The sequence below is a fragment of the Neoarius graeffei genome, chromosome 22, assembly GCF_027579695.1.
Source record: "Neoarius graeffei isolate fNeoGra1 chromosome 22, fNeoGra1.pri, whole genome shotgun sequence".
Classification (NCBI taxonomy): domain Eukaryota; kingdom Metazoa; phylum Chordata; class Actinopteri; order Siluriformes; family Ariidae; genus Neoarius; species Neoarius graeffei.
Genome location: NC_083590.1, coordinates 54,761,120 through 54,777,631, shown reverse-complemented (window position 1 = coordinate 54,777,631; position 16,512 = coordinate 54,761,120). Strand labels below are relative to the sequence as shown.

The 16,512-nt window shown below is 45.4% G+C and overlaps 1 protein-coding gene across 2 annotated transcripts in view; it reads left to right on the top strand.

Annotated features, from left to right (window-relative positions):
* The window catches only part of arid1ab (AT-rich interactive domain 1Ab), a 180,372-nt gene that overhangs the window by 120,473 nt on the left and 43,387 nt on the right, over positions 1–16,512 (top strand). For both annotated transcript variants that reach the window (XM_060904975.1, XM_060904974.1), the window contains exons 5-7: positions 9,825–10,053; positions 14,224–14,313; positions 15,682–15,849. In XM_060904975.1, coding sequence (XP_060760958.1) covers positions 9,825–10,053; positions 14,224–14,313; positions 15,682–15,849 — 487 coding nt within the window. The remainder of the gene's footprint in view (positions 1–9,824; positions 10,054–14,223; positions 14,314–15,681; positions 15,850–16,512) is intronic.

The following is a 16,512-nucleotide window of genomic DNA, read 5'->3' as shown; positions in this document are numbered from 1 at the left end:
TGGCGCTCTCGTCGAAGGCCATAAAGTGTAGACATCTTCAGTGTGGGGGTTCCAATACTTTTGAAACCATCACAATAAACTTAAATGTTCTTGTATGTAATTTTCATGCCAATACTTTAAAAATACGTATTTATTTTTACACATGGCGTGCGTGTGGGATGATGTTGAATGAAGTGGAGTTCTAACGGAGAATTATACACACGTCACGTTAAATAAGTTTTGTTCCTGTCGTTACATCACTGCATACGTCTCCGCTTTCTCGGCCTCTAACGCCGTTAGCTCGCCATGCTAGCTGTTGCTAGCTAATGACTGCTCAAATGGCGGTCATAAAGTTTTAGCTGGTCTTATTGGTTATGATAATCCCGCCCACCGTTCCTCCTCTTGGTCCTCGCCCATTAAAGAGTTGGTTCTGTTCCAGAACCAGTTTTCCTGTCCGAGTTCTGGTTCTTTGGCTGTCGAAACGTGAAGAACTGGTTCGAGATCAGGAACCAGCCCTGGAACTACCTTGGTGGAAAAGTAGACGCTTTCGGAACGATCAAACACTGCATCTCGGTTACACTCGCGCCCATGGAGTCGTAACAGAACGTACGAACCATAATAGCGCAGTTTTTTAATCTTCTACTGAAATGGACCATTTCCTGTTCAGCGGCTAGGTTCGGTTATTCGCTCCTAACACTCGTGTTCATGTACGTAACGTTCGTTCCGCTGGCGTTCTACTAAAGCGCGTGTGTTTAACATCAGTGTAATCTGTCCGTGTGTAAACGAGTGAGGCACATGGGCGTGTCGTACGGTGGGGAGTTGAGTCAGTGGGGGAGGGGAGGTGTGTGTGTGTGTGTGCCGTGTTCCCCACTCACACTGAAAACCTGCTGCTGTAATGGTGCTGTGTGGGGACGTCAGAACGTTCCTCCAACCGTGTGATGGGTGATGGTCCGGATGGGTCGGGTCGGGTCACGGGTGATGTCGGAGGACGGCGGCTGCTTCCCAGTGACGTTTTGATGCTAATTAACATCCACGAGCCTGTGTGAATTATTAACAGGGTTATTATTGTTGAATATGTTCAGAAAGACGTTTAATTCTCCATGTTCAGTCGTGTGTGTGTGTGTGTGTGTGCAGCTTTAGTACTCAAGCTAAGGTGAATTGCAGTAATGGCTGCTGTTCGAGACCGGGGGCTTCTCTATCTTTCACCACCTCCTCCACATGTACACGCTGTCTGTGGAATGGGAGCGCCCCCTCATGGCCGAGTTCTGCGCTGCGACGCTCCAGCTATGAGTGTACAGCTTCCAGCTTCACTTCTCTACATGATCTCCTGAGCGATTTATGAGATTGACGCTGTATTTGTGTTATTCCTGTGAGAACTTTGTGGTTTTCCTCTGCCCTGACATCACAGCAGGGCATCAGTCGCTCAGGTTCAGGGATGATGATGATGATGATGCTAAAAACAAACGCACAAAGCAAGCGAACTCCTCCGTAAACCCGATCAGAGGCCTACATCAACAAGCCTGGCTAAGTTCCACAAAAGAAGTTAATGATGAGCGGGACTCAGTTGCTATGGCAACGTACGCTTTTGGACAGTCTGTGGTTAGTTTTGGCGCGAAACTTGATGGATTCTGTCGGACGAGGCTGCCGTCAGGCGGAGTGCGTGCAACACGTTTATGTCACCCTAATTTCATATTTTATAATCTTTTCTAAAGTACGAGCTCCTCCTACCACTTTACATCATCTACTTATTTACATGTTTATGTTTATAGAGTGTCTGAACCAAGGCATGGCCGGATCCAGGGGGTAAATATTATACAAATTGTAGTCCGAGAATGCAATGCACACACGTCGTGGCGGACACTCTGTCCGTTTAGCGATCTGTGAGCTGTGGGTGGAGATGAAGCGAGGCCTAAATCCCACTGGCACCACCATCAGGAACCAGCCGGATAAATGTTCTCGCTAATGTTAGTGAACGTGTTGAAGTGTAAATAGTCCAGACACGAGTGTGGATATCGGAGAACAGGAAACGGATCAGGACGTGAATCAGCAACCCGAGTCAGTGAGCCGAGGTCATTCAGAGGCAGTGACTGCACGTTGAACCTGTTTTACACACACACACACACACACACACACGCGGCACTGTAGGTTTCACTTTCACCTCGTTATTTTGCGTTAGCAGCACTAAGCTGAGTAAACAGTAATCCCGACACTGCTGCGCTCCTGTGTTTAATATTCGGTCGGTGTTTGCGCACTCGGAGCATCTCTATAAACGTTTTACTGGAAAACGGCGTTAATGAGCGCGATGCGGTTTCGAACGCGCTGTACGGCTCCAGACGGCGTCACTCGTTTGCGTTTTTGTGATTGTGTTGATGTTTGTTTTCCAGTAAGCAGGTATATTCACAAATGTAACTTTATATACACAAGGAAACCCATGAGAAGTATTTTTCCCAATTATAAACGCGAGATGTGATCCGATCCTCAGTCTGAAGCCTCGAGTGCACACACACACACACACACACACACACACACACACACACACACACACACACACATCTGATCCTGTTTGTTTTTAAAGAAACTGATTAAAAGTCTTTCAATTCAAAGTTCAGATCTTTCACACACATCACTGCAAATATAATAAATATAACGGGGGGAAAACAGCCGTGTGTGTGTGTAAACATTTCCAGTTCCAATCTCCGTTTGTTCCAGCGCCAGTTGTCCAGTCTGTTTTCTCTGAGAGCTGTTTTTCTTGCTGGTAAAATGTTCATTCTGGTTGAATGATGAACTGAATCCCTTCGTGTGAGCGGAGGCTCCTGATTTATTCCAGATGTACGGCGGGAAGAGAACTCCCCATCCATCTGAACCTTAACATTCGCTTTTCCTAGTTTTTTATTGTAATAAAAATCAGCTTTGATTTTTTGATGAAACTGTTTTCAACCCTACGTCAGTGTGTTATGTTTAAAGGTGTGTGTGTGTGTGAGACGGAGGTGCGCTGGCTCTGATCGCTGCTCGCTGTCGGTGAATGGAATGTGCAGGCAGGAGAGTTTCCCAGCCTCGTCCTGTGCAGTCAGCAGTTTGACCTGCTGCTGAAATGAAAGGCTGCAGCACAGCCGGGCGGGGCGGGGCGGGCCGGGGCGGGGGATGAGTTTGTGTCAGCGGTGTTGAACATATGGGCCGTGGACGGTTCTAATCCAGCCCACTGTTACCCCTTCTCCACTAACAGGGAACAGGTTCTGTTCTGATTCATGCACCACGTTTTGACCCGTTCGGAGCATTTCAACAAAAAGATACGTTTGTTCGGACGGAAGCTGAAAAGTTGCTTCCCAGAGTGTCGCTGGTTTTTCCAGCGCGAGTCGTGATATCAGCGGGCGTGTCATTACTTTGGAGAGAGAACAGAGTGCAGTGATGGAGAACGCGGCAGAAAAGGACATACCTTCAGAAAAAATGGACCGTTAACAAATATCTGCAATAACAGAACAAAAGTTTGGAGGTGACCAACACGCACCGCCATCTCCTTCCTACCGTTTACTCCTGTTGTAAATTGTGCCACGCCCTCCTTTCATGACGCATTCTTGATTACAGCGGTTCTGGTACCAAGCTTGAGAGAATCCTGAACAGATCCGGTTCTAGTTTGAATGTGTGTACAGGGTTATTAAGCTGCATGTGTGAAGCTGTAGTGTCGTATCTCTCCTCCGTCCTGCTTCAGTGTTATGGACTAAACCGGGGGCGCAGCTGGGGGGGTCCTGGGGTGCCCGTGACCCCTCCTTTGTCGGACCATACATTTGTTTAATAGCCACATAAGAATATTAGAAAAGCGGCCACTGTAATTTTTCTAACTTTTTAAAAGCCTAGGTCACAACTGGCCGTACGTGCTCCTACGGCCGGTCTACATGCAAAAAACGCAAGAAACGCACGGCGGGCGCGCGTGCGACGTGCTGATTTTCGAGCCGCAGACCGGCCGCAGAGGTTCTTTGTCATGTCAAACAAACTCTACGGGCGCTTACGGTTTTTTTCAGGTTGCAAGACAAACTTACGGCCAACGTGCGTCTTTCTCCACGAACAAAAAAAACGCAGCGATTTGGGAAATGCCAAAAATCGCACGGCCAAAAAATCATACGTCCGGTTGTGACGTAGGCTTAAACTAAATTGCCACCTCAGCCTCATTAGGGTTTCTATAACCTTGTATGGACTTCCTGTGGTTTGGGCGCGAAAACCCAGTTTGTCAGTGTGTGTGCGGGAGAGGCGGATGTAAGCGCAGATATGTTAAATAATACGCAGTGCGATATGAGCATAAAGTGCATGAAACGCACGCAACAGGCAAACAGTTCGAAACAGCAGGCAAAGTCGTAATCGAGGAAACAGGCAGGAGGTCAATCGAGGCGTGGACAGAATATCAGAGGCAAAACTAGACAAGATCAAGGGACGAGAAACAGGAGTCGAAAAACCAGGAGGTCAACAAGGACCGGAAACAAGGCTCAGTAAGGCACACTAGACGTGGTGTAATACTTCGCATCGTCCTTGGATGGGTGCAGTCCTTAAATAGCCCAAACATAGTTCATTGATTAAAGACAGGTGATCTTTGTTAATGACGCGCGTGCCGGAGCTCGTGAGGCGCGCCTTCAGGTGCACGAGCCAAGGTGCGCAGGACTGACACGGTTCTGTGCAAGTGCAACACTTTCGCACTAGAAAGCACGGTCAAGCTGCCAGTGTAGCTGCAGTCTTTTTAGTTGCAAATTACGAGTATTTCCTTGTGTTAATAATTTGCCGTGTCAAAACAAGTGAAACTTTCCTCCTTCTTTTGACGTGAAGAGAGATAAGCAATTTATTATAGATTTTTTTTCATCAAAGTTGCATTTTGTGGCATTGAAGCTAAGTTTTAGTGTGGCGTTTCTACAACACATCAAGAAAACGTGGAAGAAACAGCGATGATGGAAGAGCCGGTTTCTAAGCTGCCTAAAACTAGCAAGTGGGAATTATTTTTTGTTACAGAATGTACTCAGGCTGCCAGTCAGTGTGTGACTCCTCCCCTTTGAAAAATCCGAACTGCGCCCCTGTAAACAGGACATTTGGATCAAATCTCTTTCTTCAGCTTCGGCCACTGAGGTAGCAGGAGGTCAAACCATGTCTCTCTCTGTCTCTCTCTCGCTCTCTCTGTCTCTCTCTCGCTCTCTCTGTGTCTCTCTCGCTCTCTCTGTGTCTCTCTCGCTCTCTCTGTCTCTCTCTGTGTGTCTCGCTCTCTCTGTGTCTCTCTCGCTCTCTCTCGCTCTCTCTGTCTCTCTCTCGCTCTCTCTGTCTCTCTCTCGCTCTCTCTGTGTCTCTCTCGCTCTCTCTGTGTCTCTCTCGCTCTCTCTGTCTCTCTCTGTGTGTCTCGCTCTCTCTGTGTCTCTCTCGCTCTCTCTTGCTCTCTCTGTCTCTCTCTCGCTCTCTCTGTCTCTCTCTCGCTCTCTCTGTGTCTCTCTCACTCTCTCTGTGTCTCTCTCGCTCTCTCTGTCTCTCTCTGTGTGTCTCGCTCTCTCTGTGTCTCTCTCGCTCTCTCTCGCTCTCTCTGTCTCTGTGTCTCTCTCTATCTCTCTGTGTCTCTCTCTCTCTCGCTCTCTCTGTGTCTCTCTCACTCTCTGTCTCTCTGTGTCTCTCTCTCTCGCGCTCTCTGTGTCTCTCTCACTCTCTCTTGCTCTCCATCTCTCTCTGTGTCTCTCTTGCTCTCTCTGTCTCTCTCTCTCGCTCTCTCTGTGTCTCTCTCGCTCTCTCTGTGTCTCTCTCGCTCTCTCTGTGTCTCTCTCGCTCTCTCTGTGTCTCTCTGTGTCTCTCTCGCTCTCTCTGTCTCTGTGTCTCTCTCTCTCGCTCTCTGTCTCTCTCTGTGCCTCTCTCTCGTTCTCTCTGTGTCTCTCTCACTCTGTCTCTCTCGCTCTCTCTGTCTCTCTTGCTCTCTGTCTCTCTCTGTCTCTCTCTTGCTCTCTCTGTGTCTCTCTTGCTCTCTCTCTGTCTCTCTCTGTGTCTCTCTCTCTCTGTGTCTCTGTGTCTCTCTGTGTGTCTCTGTCTCTCTTGCTCTCTCTGTCTCTCTCTCTGTGTCTCTCTCTGTCTCTCTCTCTGTGTCTCTCTCTGTCTCTGTCTCTCTCTCTCTCTCTGTGTCTCTCTCTCTCTGTCTCTGTCTCTCTCTGTGTCTCTCTGTCTCTCTCTCTCTGTGTCTCTCTCTCCGTCTCTCTCTCTCTCACTGTCTCTACATGCCGTCTTTTCTCTCTTTTCGCGTTAGTGAGTTTTGGAATGCCACACCTGTAGGACAAGGACTTTGTTTCCTGTTTACTCTGGAAACATTTAACAAAGAAAAACAGAAAAAGAATTGCGGGGGGGGGGGGGGGGGGGGGGTCGGCCTAGTCGAACATCAGGTGCCTTCAGACCAGAGGAACTTTTTCATGGTTCTGAGAACTGTTGGAGGAAGTTCCCCCTTATCTGTGCATCCAGGCTACAGGAACTGAGAAGGGTTCGAGTCTTTAGAACGCCGTTTTGAGGGGATTTTTAGCTCCTGCTTCAGGGGAGGTTCTCTCCCAGGATTACAGCAGCCGCAAGTGATGTAACTGCGTGCTGATTGGTCGAGCACATGAACCAGTGCAGCACCAGTAAACCGCCACTTGTAAAACATTAGCCGTGTAAAAACAACAGCTCTTAATGTTAGTGTTTAAAAAAAGGGGGGGGGGGGAGGGATAAAGCCACAGACGAACGGCTCGACGGTGACGTCCAGGCTTTATTGCGCTTCCCTGCGACGGAGGAAATGCAGCGTGATTTTGACGTTTCTAATTTTAAACTAAATTTGCTTGTCCATGTTTTCTTTAAGCCATCGCATAAGAAAACCCACGAAATAATAAAATAATCCATACTAAGCAATCAGTCACCAACTATTTCAGCATGTAACACTTCCTGGTGTCGTCCGCCCCCCCGCCCCGCCCCGTGCAGTGGAGCGATCCGTTTCTATAGAAACATGCTACTAAAACACGACCCACGAAAGTGGCCGAGCTTAATGATGATCGTTTGCTGTTTTCAGAGCAGCACAAGAACGTTGGTGGACAAGATGCGCATTTGTACAAAAACGAGCAAAAGACTAGTGACATCGCCATAGCAACCGTCAGCCGGTTTACATCACTTCAGCATTCCTACAGGTGGTGCGAATGTGGACAGAAAAACAAAGCCCTTGAAGGTTTCTAGAGGCCCGGGGGGCGGTTCCTTTCAGCGACTCACTGGAGCTGCTGAGTCTGAAAGCTCCTTTAGACTGACGGGAGTCGGCTCTTATCAAGGAGACCTTCAGTATTTATTTATTTTTTGGTGATGAATTGTGGTACGTTATTTTGTCGATAAATGCCGGTAAACACATTTAAGAGTCGTTTGTTACTGCTCATGAGGCTGATGGTTTCCTTTGCACACTCTGGTGAAGTAATTCAGGTGGGAATCTGTAGGCGTGTGTGTGTGTGTGTGTGTGTGTGTGTGTGTGTGTGTGTGTGTGTGTGTGTGTGAGAAGCTGTGGTCGAGTTCCGTCAGTAAGCCTGTCCTAGTCTGAATAGCGCCCTCCTCCTGTCCCTCCCCCTGGGGTTTATCGGTCAGGTCAGGGTTTCTCAAAAATAGTAGTGGGCACCGTTTCAAGTGCAAAACCACACACTTGTGGGCCGCTGCCAGTCTGGAGGAAGTGTGAGAGTTCTGTGGAAACACTTGGCTCGTGACCAGCGTGTGTGGGTGTGTGTTTGAATCTCCCGTTTCCCTCTTCCTCTCTCCTACAGGCGGATATTCTCATAAACTCGTGAAGACAGTTTGGTGTGTAAACATGAGTGTTCCCAGGCCTCGAGCCTTCACACACTCGGCTCTTTAAAACGTTCTGATTTAATAGTCGTGCTTTTCAACACGGGTTTTCTTCATGAATAAGCGTGACCGTGTCTGCACGATAAGTAGCTTAAAGGGCATATTCTGGACCAATTTCGTGTGTTTTTTTTTTAATGAAAGTATGTCCCTTTACACACTCATCCAGAAGGGTAATTTTGCACAAGGCCGTCTGTACAGCAGAAAAAAATAAAATAACAAAACGCGTCTGGAAAAATCCCAAGGGAGTCTGGAGCCAGATTCGTGACGTCACCTGCGGAAGCGCCAGCAGGCTGCGCGAGCTTTGCACGGTTTAGACCAAGCGCTCCCATTTGTGACGCCTCACCGAATCCAGGGACGCATGTCGGCCGAAACGAATCCGAGATAATCGCAAAAAAAGCATTTTTTTTTCCGAAATTTGTGATTTTCGTTTTTTTCCATCATGTGCAAGTTGAGATCTTGAAGAATGCAATCAGTATTTCAGATAATAGATTGTTTTGTTGGAAAAGCATACATTTTTTGTTGCAAATTGTCTCGTTTTTGTCAGGACTGTAGCCTGCTGGGGGGTGTGGCTAAATTACCATATGGGCCATTCACATGATGATTTAAGTCTTTTGTTTTTTTTTCGCGAATCAGCTGTATGATACGAGCTGAGCTCGTGGCTACTTAAGCTGCATACAGGTGTGTGATTTCACTATGGAATGAGTTACTAAACAGAGCGCAGAGGAGCTGAAACACCGCGAAGCAAACAGACGCACGGTAGTTACATCGGAGATCACCATTTCTAGCAAAAAAAACCCAACCAAAAGAAAGTGTTCTAGGACTACATTCCATCGGAGGCATTGGTGTGTGCAAAGCGCCGTTTCTCTTTCTGATGGGGTGAGTTTATTAATCTAAGGCTGTGTGGTTATTTTTGCATGTAACGGAGAGTGTTGTGGTTTGGTTACATGAAACTAGCGTTGTGTTAGTTGTGTCATCATCGTGCTATCTTTCTTTCTTACGGTGTGAGTCATTTTTCAACCACAAAACGTTAAAGTATACTTTAGGACTTATTTTTGTACTTCATAATTGTGTTGGGGATACTTTGCATGGAAGGAAAATTGACGTGGTGATCTTTGTTTACATGAAAGTAACATTGTAGTGGGTAGGGTTTTCCTTAATGTCATGCAAATGAGCAGCATTATGTGCCCGCCCTGCACCCGGAGTAACTGAGATGGAAAACTTTGAGGGCGATTTTCTCCCTTTTCTGTTTTAAGAAGTATACACTTTCAAAAGGCCACACGTTCTTCAAATATTGTCAGATCTCCACATGGAAGGCATCATTGGAAAGCTTAGAAACTGGACTTTCTGAATCTGTCAATAACTCAAAATGCCCCCGGGCCGACATGTGTCCCTGGATAACATTATCTGACAAATTTCTCTCTCATTGTCCGGTCTTTTGGGAAACGATGAGTACTAATCCCATCGTGATTGGTGTTGCTACACCCTCCTACGATACATCTGTTCACCATTTTAATAATTACGTGATAACGTTGAAGAAATTTGCAGAAAACCACCAGGTCGTTTTCTCGTAAACAAACCAGCGCTGACGTAGGATTCAGAGGGAGGCGTCCCGCATGCAACGTCACGAAAATCAGTGTTTGCTGGGAAATCCAAACGCCAAGTCTTTTCAGAGGCGGACCAATTCGCCTCACATGGCTTGATTTCAACTGAATTTTTCTGGTATTGCGCAAAGTAAAAAAATTGCAGAGAATGCAGAATGTTACAGATATTTGACCAAAGTTTAATATAAAATGGGAGAATTACACTGATCTTGCTCCTGAATTTACCCGTGAGATGCACTTGAATTTCTGATTGTGTGTGTCCGTATAGTGGCTCGTTTTATTCTTATTTCAAGGTGAGAAGTAGCAGTTATACACACGTGATTTAAATTCATCTGATTCCCTTAAAAACCTGATGGTTTGGATTCGTCCCTCATCACAGTGACCTTCCCCTCTCTGTTTCAGGACCTGGGCTCGATCGATGACCTGCCCACAGGCACGGAGGGTGCGCTGAGTCCAGGGGTCAGCACATCTGGTGTCTCCAGCAGTCAGGGCGAGCAGAGCAACCCGGCTCAGTCGCCGTTCTCCCCGCACACCTCGCCTCACGTGCCGGGCATCCGTGGGCCTTCCCCATCACCTGTGGGCTCGCCCGCCAGTGCCACGCCTTCTCGCACTGGACCCCTGTCACCTGCAGGTGGGCAGAAATTAGAGAATTTAAGAATTTTACGTATATTTCTCCAGAATGTGGCAGAAGACAATCCAGGGATTTAAATGTTCAACAGAAGTGTTGCATTACTACACCACTTATTGCAGATTATCACCTTAAACAGTTTATACCACAGCAAGGAGCCGTTTTAGGGATGAGTCGAATCCTCTGGTGCACTGGGCTGCGAGTCCAGTCAGCCTACAGTCGTGCACACTTTATATCTCCATCAGTACGCCAGATTCGGATTTCTGGCAACGCTGCTGCTGGAAGCTGTCCACTACCCACATGCTGGAGGACGCGTCTCAGTAGCAGCAGGATCACAGGGGAAAGTGTGTCCCATCGCAGCATAATGAGCAGAGTCCTGCTGGAGTGATTAGTCCGAAACATCAATAACACTCATCATCATGAGAGAGGATCTCTGCGGGTTTGAATATTCCAATCGTTGTTGCTTAACTAATAATAGAAATGTAAGGTTTCTGTTCCTGGGTAGAGCGTTTCCTCCAGCTGCTCTCTCGCTCTCGCTCTCTCTCTCTCTCTCGCTTGTAGGCAGATGGGGATTAGTGGTTTGTCGAATAATAAACACGGTAAACGGAACAGCTCTAACCCTTTCATTTAAACAAAAAACACCAACTTGCGGTTCTTTCGTGTAATCTGTGCTGCAGCGATGGGAATAACGGCATTAGAAATAACGGCGTTACTAACGGCGTTACTTTTTTTAGTAACGAGTAATCTAACTAATTACTTTTTACATCGTTATAACACCGTTCCCGTTACTTACAATAAAATACTATGCGTTACTTTATTAAAGCTGTTTTAATCTGGCACGCTGCTCGTTCAGCCTTTCTTTCCTCTGCTTTAGTGTGGGGCGGGGAGACACGAGACAACGGCACAGTAAGCCAATCAGAGTAGATTTGGACAACATACGTAGGTAGGCCACGCCTACTGCACTACTGCGCACTCTTTCAGTCAGAAGACCCAGCGATGGCGAGCGGTCAGTCCAACACTGCGCTTTCACACTGGAAATACAGCCAGGACTTTTCATTACTTGAAATAAAAGGCAAAAATGTGTATGTGCAATGCACATTATGTCAAGGAACAAAGCGTTTGTCCTCGTCAGTGGCCAGTAATTAGTAACAATTTTAATAACTACAAAAATATATTAAATTTGATGTCTTCTCACATTGTCCCACAAAAATATTAATATAGTGTAGATAATGTTACTGATTGGTTCTGTTAAGTGTCCATTTCAGTCATTAAACACATTTAACATTCACTTTTATTATGATTACACTAATTGAATTTGATTTATTTTTATTTTATTTTTTTTTTGGGGGGGGGAGACAAAATGTAACGGAATAATTACTTTCCCTGGTAATTAGTTACTTTAATGACAAAGTAACTCCGTTACTAACTCAGTTACTTTTTGGGAAAAGTAACTAGTAACTATAACTAATTACTTTTTGAAAGTAACGTGCCCAACACTGCTGTGCTGGAATTAGATGGCGTGTGTTTAATCTGTCAACTTTTATTTTCTCTCTCGAACGCATTTTCAGGACTCTGTAACATGACGTGCTGATGCGTACAGCGGCGCGTCTCACTGAAACGAGTGAGGATGTATCACTTTATTCTCTCCACATTCACCGGATATGAGCAATCACGCGCTCTGATTGGCCACTCTGCTACTAGGATATCAGCTCGTATACCGTGAGCAGAGAAAAACAAAATGGCGGAGCGTGTTGCTGAACCAACCGAGAACGAAATAAAAACTCGACATGAAAACAAAACCCCCAAAATACAAAAAAAGCAGCAAAATATGGAATAAAAGTATTTAATGGTAAGAACATATCTTTTTTTTATTTTTCAAGAATTATTTTGATCGCATTTTTCACAACTTGCTCCTGCCAGTTTTTTACATTCTAAGGGGAAGTGATTTTGTCAGACGTTTTGTATAAAGTTTTTATTTATTGAATTTGAAAAAAAATAAAAATGCCCCGTTTCTCAAAATCCAGTGAATGTGGGGAGAATAAAACAGTTATTCCACTCAATCTCGTCGTACACGGATTATAGACAGCTCAGCGCTGCGCGCCTCGTCGGCTATCAGCTCATGCACGACTCGATTTCGTGGAATAACTGTGAGTTAAATGGATATTAGTTCCAGTGTATGGGGCGTGTCACTCTGCACGATCACTTGCATGACCATCACTGACTGGCCTATTGTATTTTATGGAATCAATTTTGTGCCAAAATGTTCATACAATACTTCTGAAATATCAAACAAAAACGACAAATCAAAATACAAAAAACCAAAAAAAAGTCAATTTTTTTAGACTGGCAAACAAATTATTCGTGTAATCGTGCAAAATATCAGTCTATTACTCTTCAGAAACCTTTTATTTTTGTTCCGCGTCTTTCTCAGTTTTGTTTGACGTAATTTATTTTGGTTGCGATTCCAGCTTTCTCGTTTGCGCTCCCTGACTTTTTGCTTGCAGTTTTGGCACAAACTTCCCGTGTGGGCGGGCTGTCCAGGAACGCATTCCCATTGGCTAACTTGTGTTTGACTGACAGCTACGCTCAGCCATTCCCTACTCGGATTCTGGCGGACTGTTTGACGAGTGACCGATCCATTGACGGTAAACAAGGATGGAGTGGACTTCAGTGGCGACTATGATATTGATTTTACACTTTGTTGAATTAATTCAGTATCATAGTCGCCACTGAAGTCCACTCGATTCTTGTTTACCGTCAATGGATCGGTCACTCGGCAAACAGTCCGCCAGAATCCGAGTAGGAAATGGCCGTAACAGCCTCCGGGGGAATGGCTGAGCGTAGCTGTCAGTCAAACACAAGTTAGCCAATGGGAATGCATTCCTGGACAGCCCGCCCACACGGGAAGTTTGTGCCAAAACTGCAAGCAAAAAGTCAGGGAGCGCAAACGAGAACGCTGGAATCGCAACCAAAATAAATTACGTCAAACAAAACTGAGAAAGCCGCGGAACAAAAATAAAAGGTTTCTGAAGAGTAATAGACTGATATTTTGCACGATTACACGAATAATTTGTTTGCCAGTCTAAAAAAAATTGACTTTTTTTTTCTTTTTTGTATTTTGATTTGTGGTTTTTGTTTGATATTTCAAAAGTATCGTATGAACATTTTGGCACAAAATTGATTCCATAGTATTTAGCCCACAGTCTCACTTCATGTCGTGTGTGTGTGTGTGTGTTTTTCCCCCTTATGACCGCTTTTTTCACACAGAAAAAACTCCTGTTTAAAGCACTTGGTATCTGCAGATAATGTGATGTGGACGCCCGAAACAAGACCTTGTATTGATTTGATTTTTAAAAGAAAAGAAATCTTTGCAGCGCCGCGAGCACATTGATACGAGCCGCTCCTGATGAAGAAAATGCCCACGTTTTAAAGCGTAGCCGTGCTCATCCTGTGGCTGATGTTGGGAAAGCTTGTGATTAGTCCAGATGTGTGTTGAGGGGGCAGCAGTAGTCTGGGGCGGGGCTTTTGTAAAGGGGTGGAGTCTGTCATGCGCAAGGCTGATGGTATTAACATAAAATAACACGTGAGGAATTCTACAGCGAGTGAGAGAAACTCTTACACTGTAAACTCGATCTGTTTAAATTCGTCAGGATTGCTCATGAAGCTGTGGATCATCGTGTGGATCATGAGACCTGCTGGTTTGGGGGATAAATTATTATTATTGTTTTTTATTATTTTCAAGTGTTTAAAATTTTAAGTAAATAGCCCTACTGTTTCTTCTGAAAAGATGCATTTTGGTTCAGAAATAAACTTTATGCATGGACATCAGTTTCACTGTAAACATTTACACAACCTCCTTTAATAAATCCATATCCATAAATTAAACATAATAAAGTAAGAAATACATTAGAAATAAATAACAGAAATGATTGTGGGATAAATCATATCCATCGCTGAGTCTTTAATGTCTTTAAGGCTTTGAAAAATGTTTAGCGAATTGAATGCATGGTTTAAATGTTTGATAGGTAGTGTATGAGCAAACCTCAGCTCTGTGTGTGTGTGTGTGTGTGTGTGTGTGTGTGTGTGTGTTTAATGGAATTACTCCATGCTGTTTCGGCTAAAGACTCTGATGATTCCTTTATTATTTAGAAATTGTGTCTCTGCCTTTCTCAGGAAATCAGATGCCTCCCAGACCTTCCAGTGTTCAGTCAGATGGAATTTTGCATTCTTCCATAAACCAGTCTGCTGTGGCTCAGGACAGAGGTGAGGCTTCTGGAAACTTCTGTACGAGACTGACACAGGGCCGTAACATGTTCCCTCCAAACCCCGCTTCCGCATTTACTGTTTACTACCATTCTCTCTCTCTCACACACACACACTCGCTCTCTGTCTGTCTGTCCGGCTTTGTCTGTCTGTTCTCTGTATATCTGTCTGTCTCTCTCTCTCTCTCTGTCTCTCTCTCTGTCTTTGTCTTGTCTGGCTGTCTCTGTCTCTCCATATGTCTGTCTTTGTCTCTCTCTGTATGTCTGTCTGTCTCTCTCTGTATGTCTGCCTGTCTCTCTCTGTCTGTCTGTCTCTCTCTCTGTTTGTCTGTCTCTCTCTCTCTCTTTCTGTATGTCTGCCTGTCTCTCTCTCTCTCTGTATGTCTGCCTGTCTCTCTCTCTCTCTCTCTCTCTCTCTCTCTCTGTATGTCTGCCTGTCTCTCTCTCTCTTTCTCTCTCTGTATGTCTGCCTGTCTCTCTCTGTCTGTCTGTCTGTCTCTCTCTCTGTTTGTCTGTCTCTCTCTCTCTGTATGTCTGCCTGTCTCTCTCTCTCTCTCTCTGTATGTCTGCCTGTCTCTCTCTCTCTGTATGTCTGCCTCTCTCTCTCTCTCTCTCTCTCTCTGTATGTCTGCCTGTCTCTCTCTGTCTGTCTGTCTCTCTCTCTGTTTGTCTGTCTCTCTCTCTCTGTATGTCTGCCTGTCTCTCTCTCTCTCTGTATGTCTGCCTGTCTCTCTCTCTCTCTGTATGTCTGCCTGTCTCTCTCTCTCTCTCTGTATGTCTGCCTGTCTCTCTCTCTCTTTCTCTCTCTGTATGTCTGCCTGTCTCTCTCTGTCTGTCTGTCTCTCTCTGTTTGTTTGTCTCTCTCTTTCTCTCTCTGTATGTCTGCCTGTCTCTCTCTCTGTCTCTCTGTCTGTCTCTCTCTCTCTCTCTCTCTGTCTCTCTCTCTCTGTCTGTCTGTCTGTCTCTCTCTCTCTCTGTCTGTCTGTCTGTCTCTCTCTCTCTCTCTGTCTGTCTGTCTCTCTCTGTCTCTACATGCCGTCTTTTCTCTCTTTTTGCGTTAGTGAGTTTTGGAATGCCACACCTGTAGGACAAGGACGTTTTTTCCTGTTTACTCTGGAAACATTTAACAAAGAAAAACAGAAAAAGAATTGCCTGTAATAACTGGGTTTTCTCATAATGAAGAACTGTAATGTGAGATGAGCTCCCCGCAGTGCCGGTGGAACACAGGAGTGATGCTTCTGTCGATATTCCATTAAAAATCAGCTGTTCTGACCGTTTCTCATAATTGAGGCGATTTGGGAGCGATTCCAAACTTGTGAATGGTGGTGTGCGTTTCTTTGAATTCTTGATGATTTTTTTTTCTCCATAGTCTACATGCGGAACACACAGTTGCCTGCCTACGGCTCACCTCAGCCTGCTTCTGCCTTATCGCCACGACCGTCATCTGGAGGCCAAGTGCATGCTGGGATGGCTCATTATCCTCAGAACAACTCTCTGGGCAATTACGGGCCACAGGGCGGGCAGTACGTTCCTCAGGGTAATACACGGACTTTACATTCAACATAATTTGATGCTGTTGGAATTGAGAATTGAAGTAGTACTGTGCAGCTCGCTTGGTGTTGAAGTATTCAGAGTTCAGAGGAGCCTGAGCTGAAGTCGGAGTTGATGTAGCAGGCTTTAGTGATGTAGTTTACCTCTTTTGTTTGTCCCTTATTTGGGTTCTTAAATTCTTTCTTCTCACGCAGTGTTTCTGATTAGCAGCGCTGCACACGGCGGGTTCGCCATGTATTCACACCCCTCCTGTTTTTACACGCTTGATGGTATATCCAGCTAAAATGAAAGTGGATTCAATTTATGTAATTGTTTTTAAACCTACCCACGCAGAGTAATGTGCAATGACGACAAATGTGTTTTGAAATTTTTGCAGATTTGTTTAAATTGAAAAATCGAAAGCTTTAGATGTGGGTTTAGACCCTCATCCTGCTCCAGTTTGATCGAGGAGCTCTACGGAGAGTTCTTTGGACTTGGTTTGTGATCTGACATGCACTGTGAATTATGAGACCTCATACCCACCAGCGTGCGCCTTTCTGAATCCTGTCCAGTTAATTGGCTTAGCCACAGGTGGACGACAGTAAAGTTGCAGAGACATCTCCGAGATAATTAAAGAAAATGTGATGCACCTGAGCTCAGTTTGGAGAGC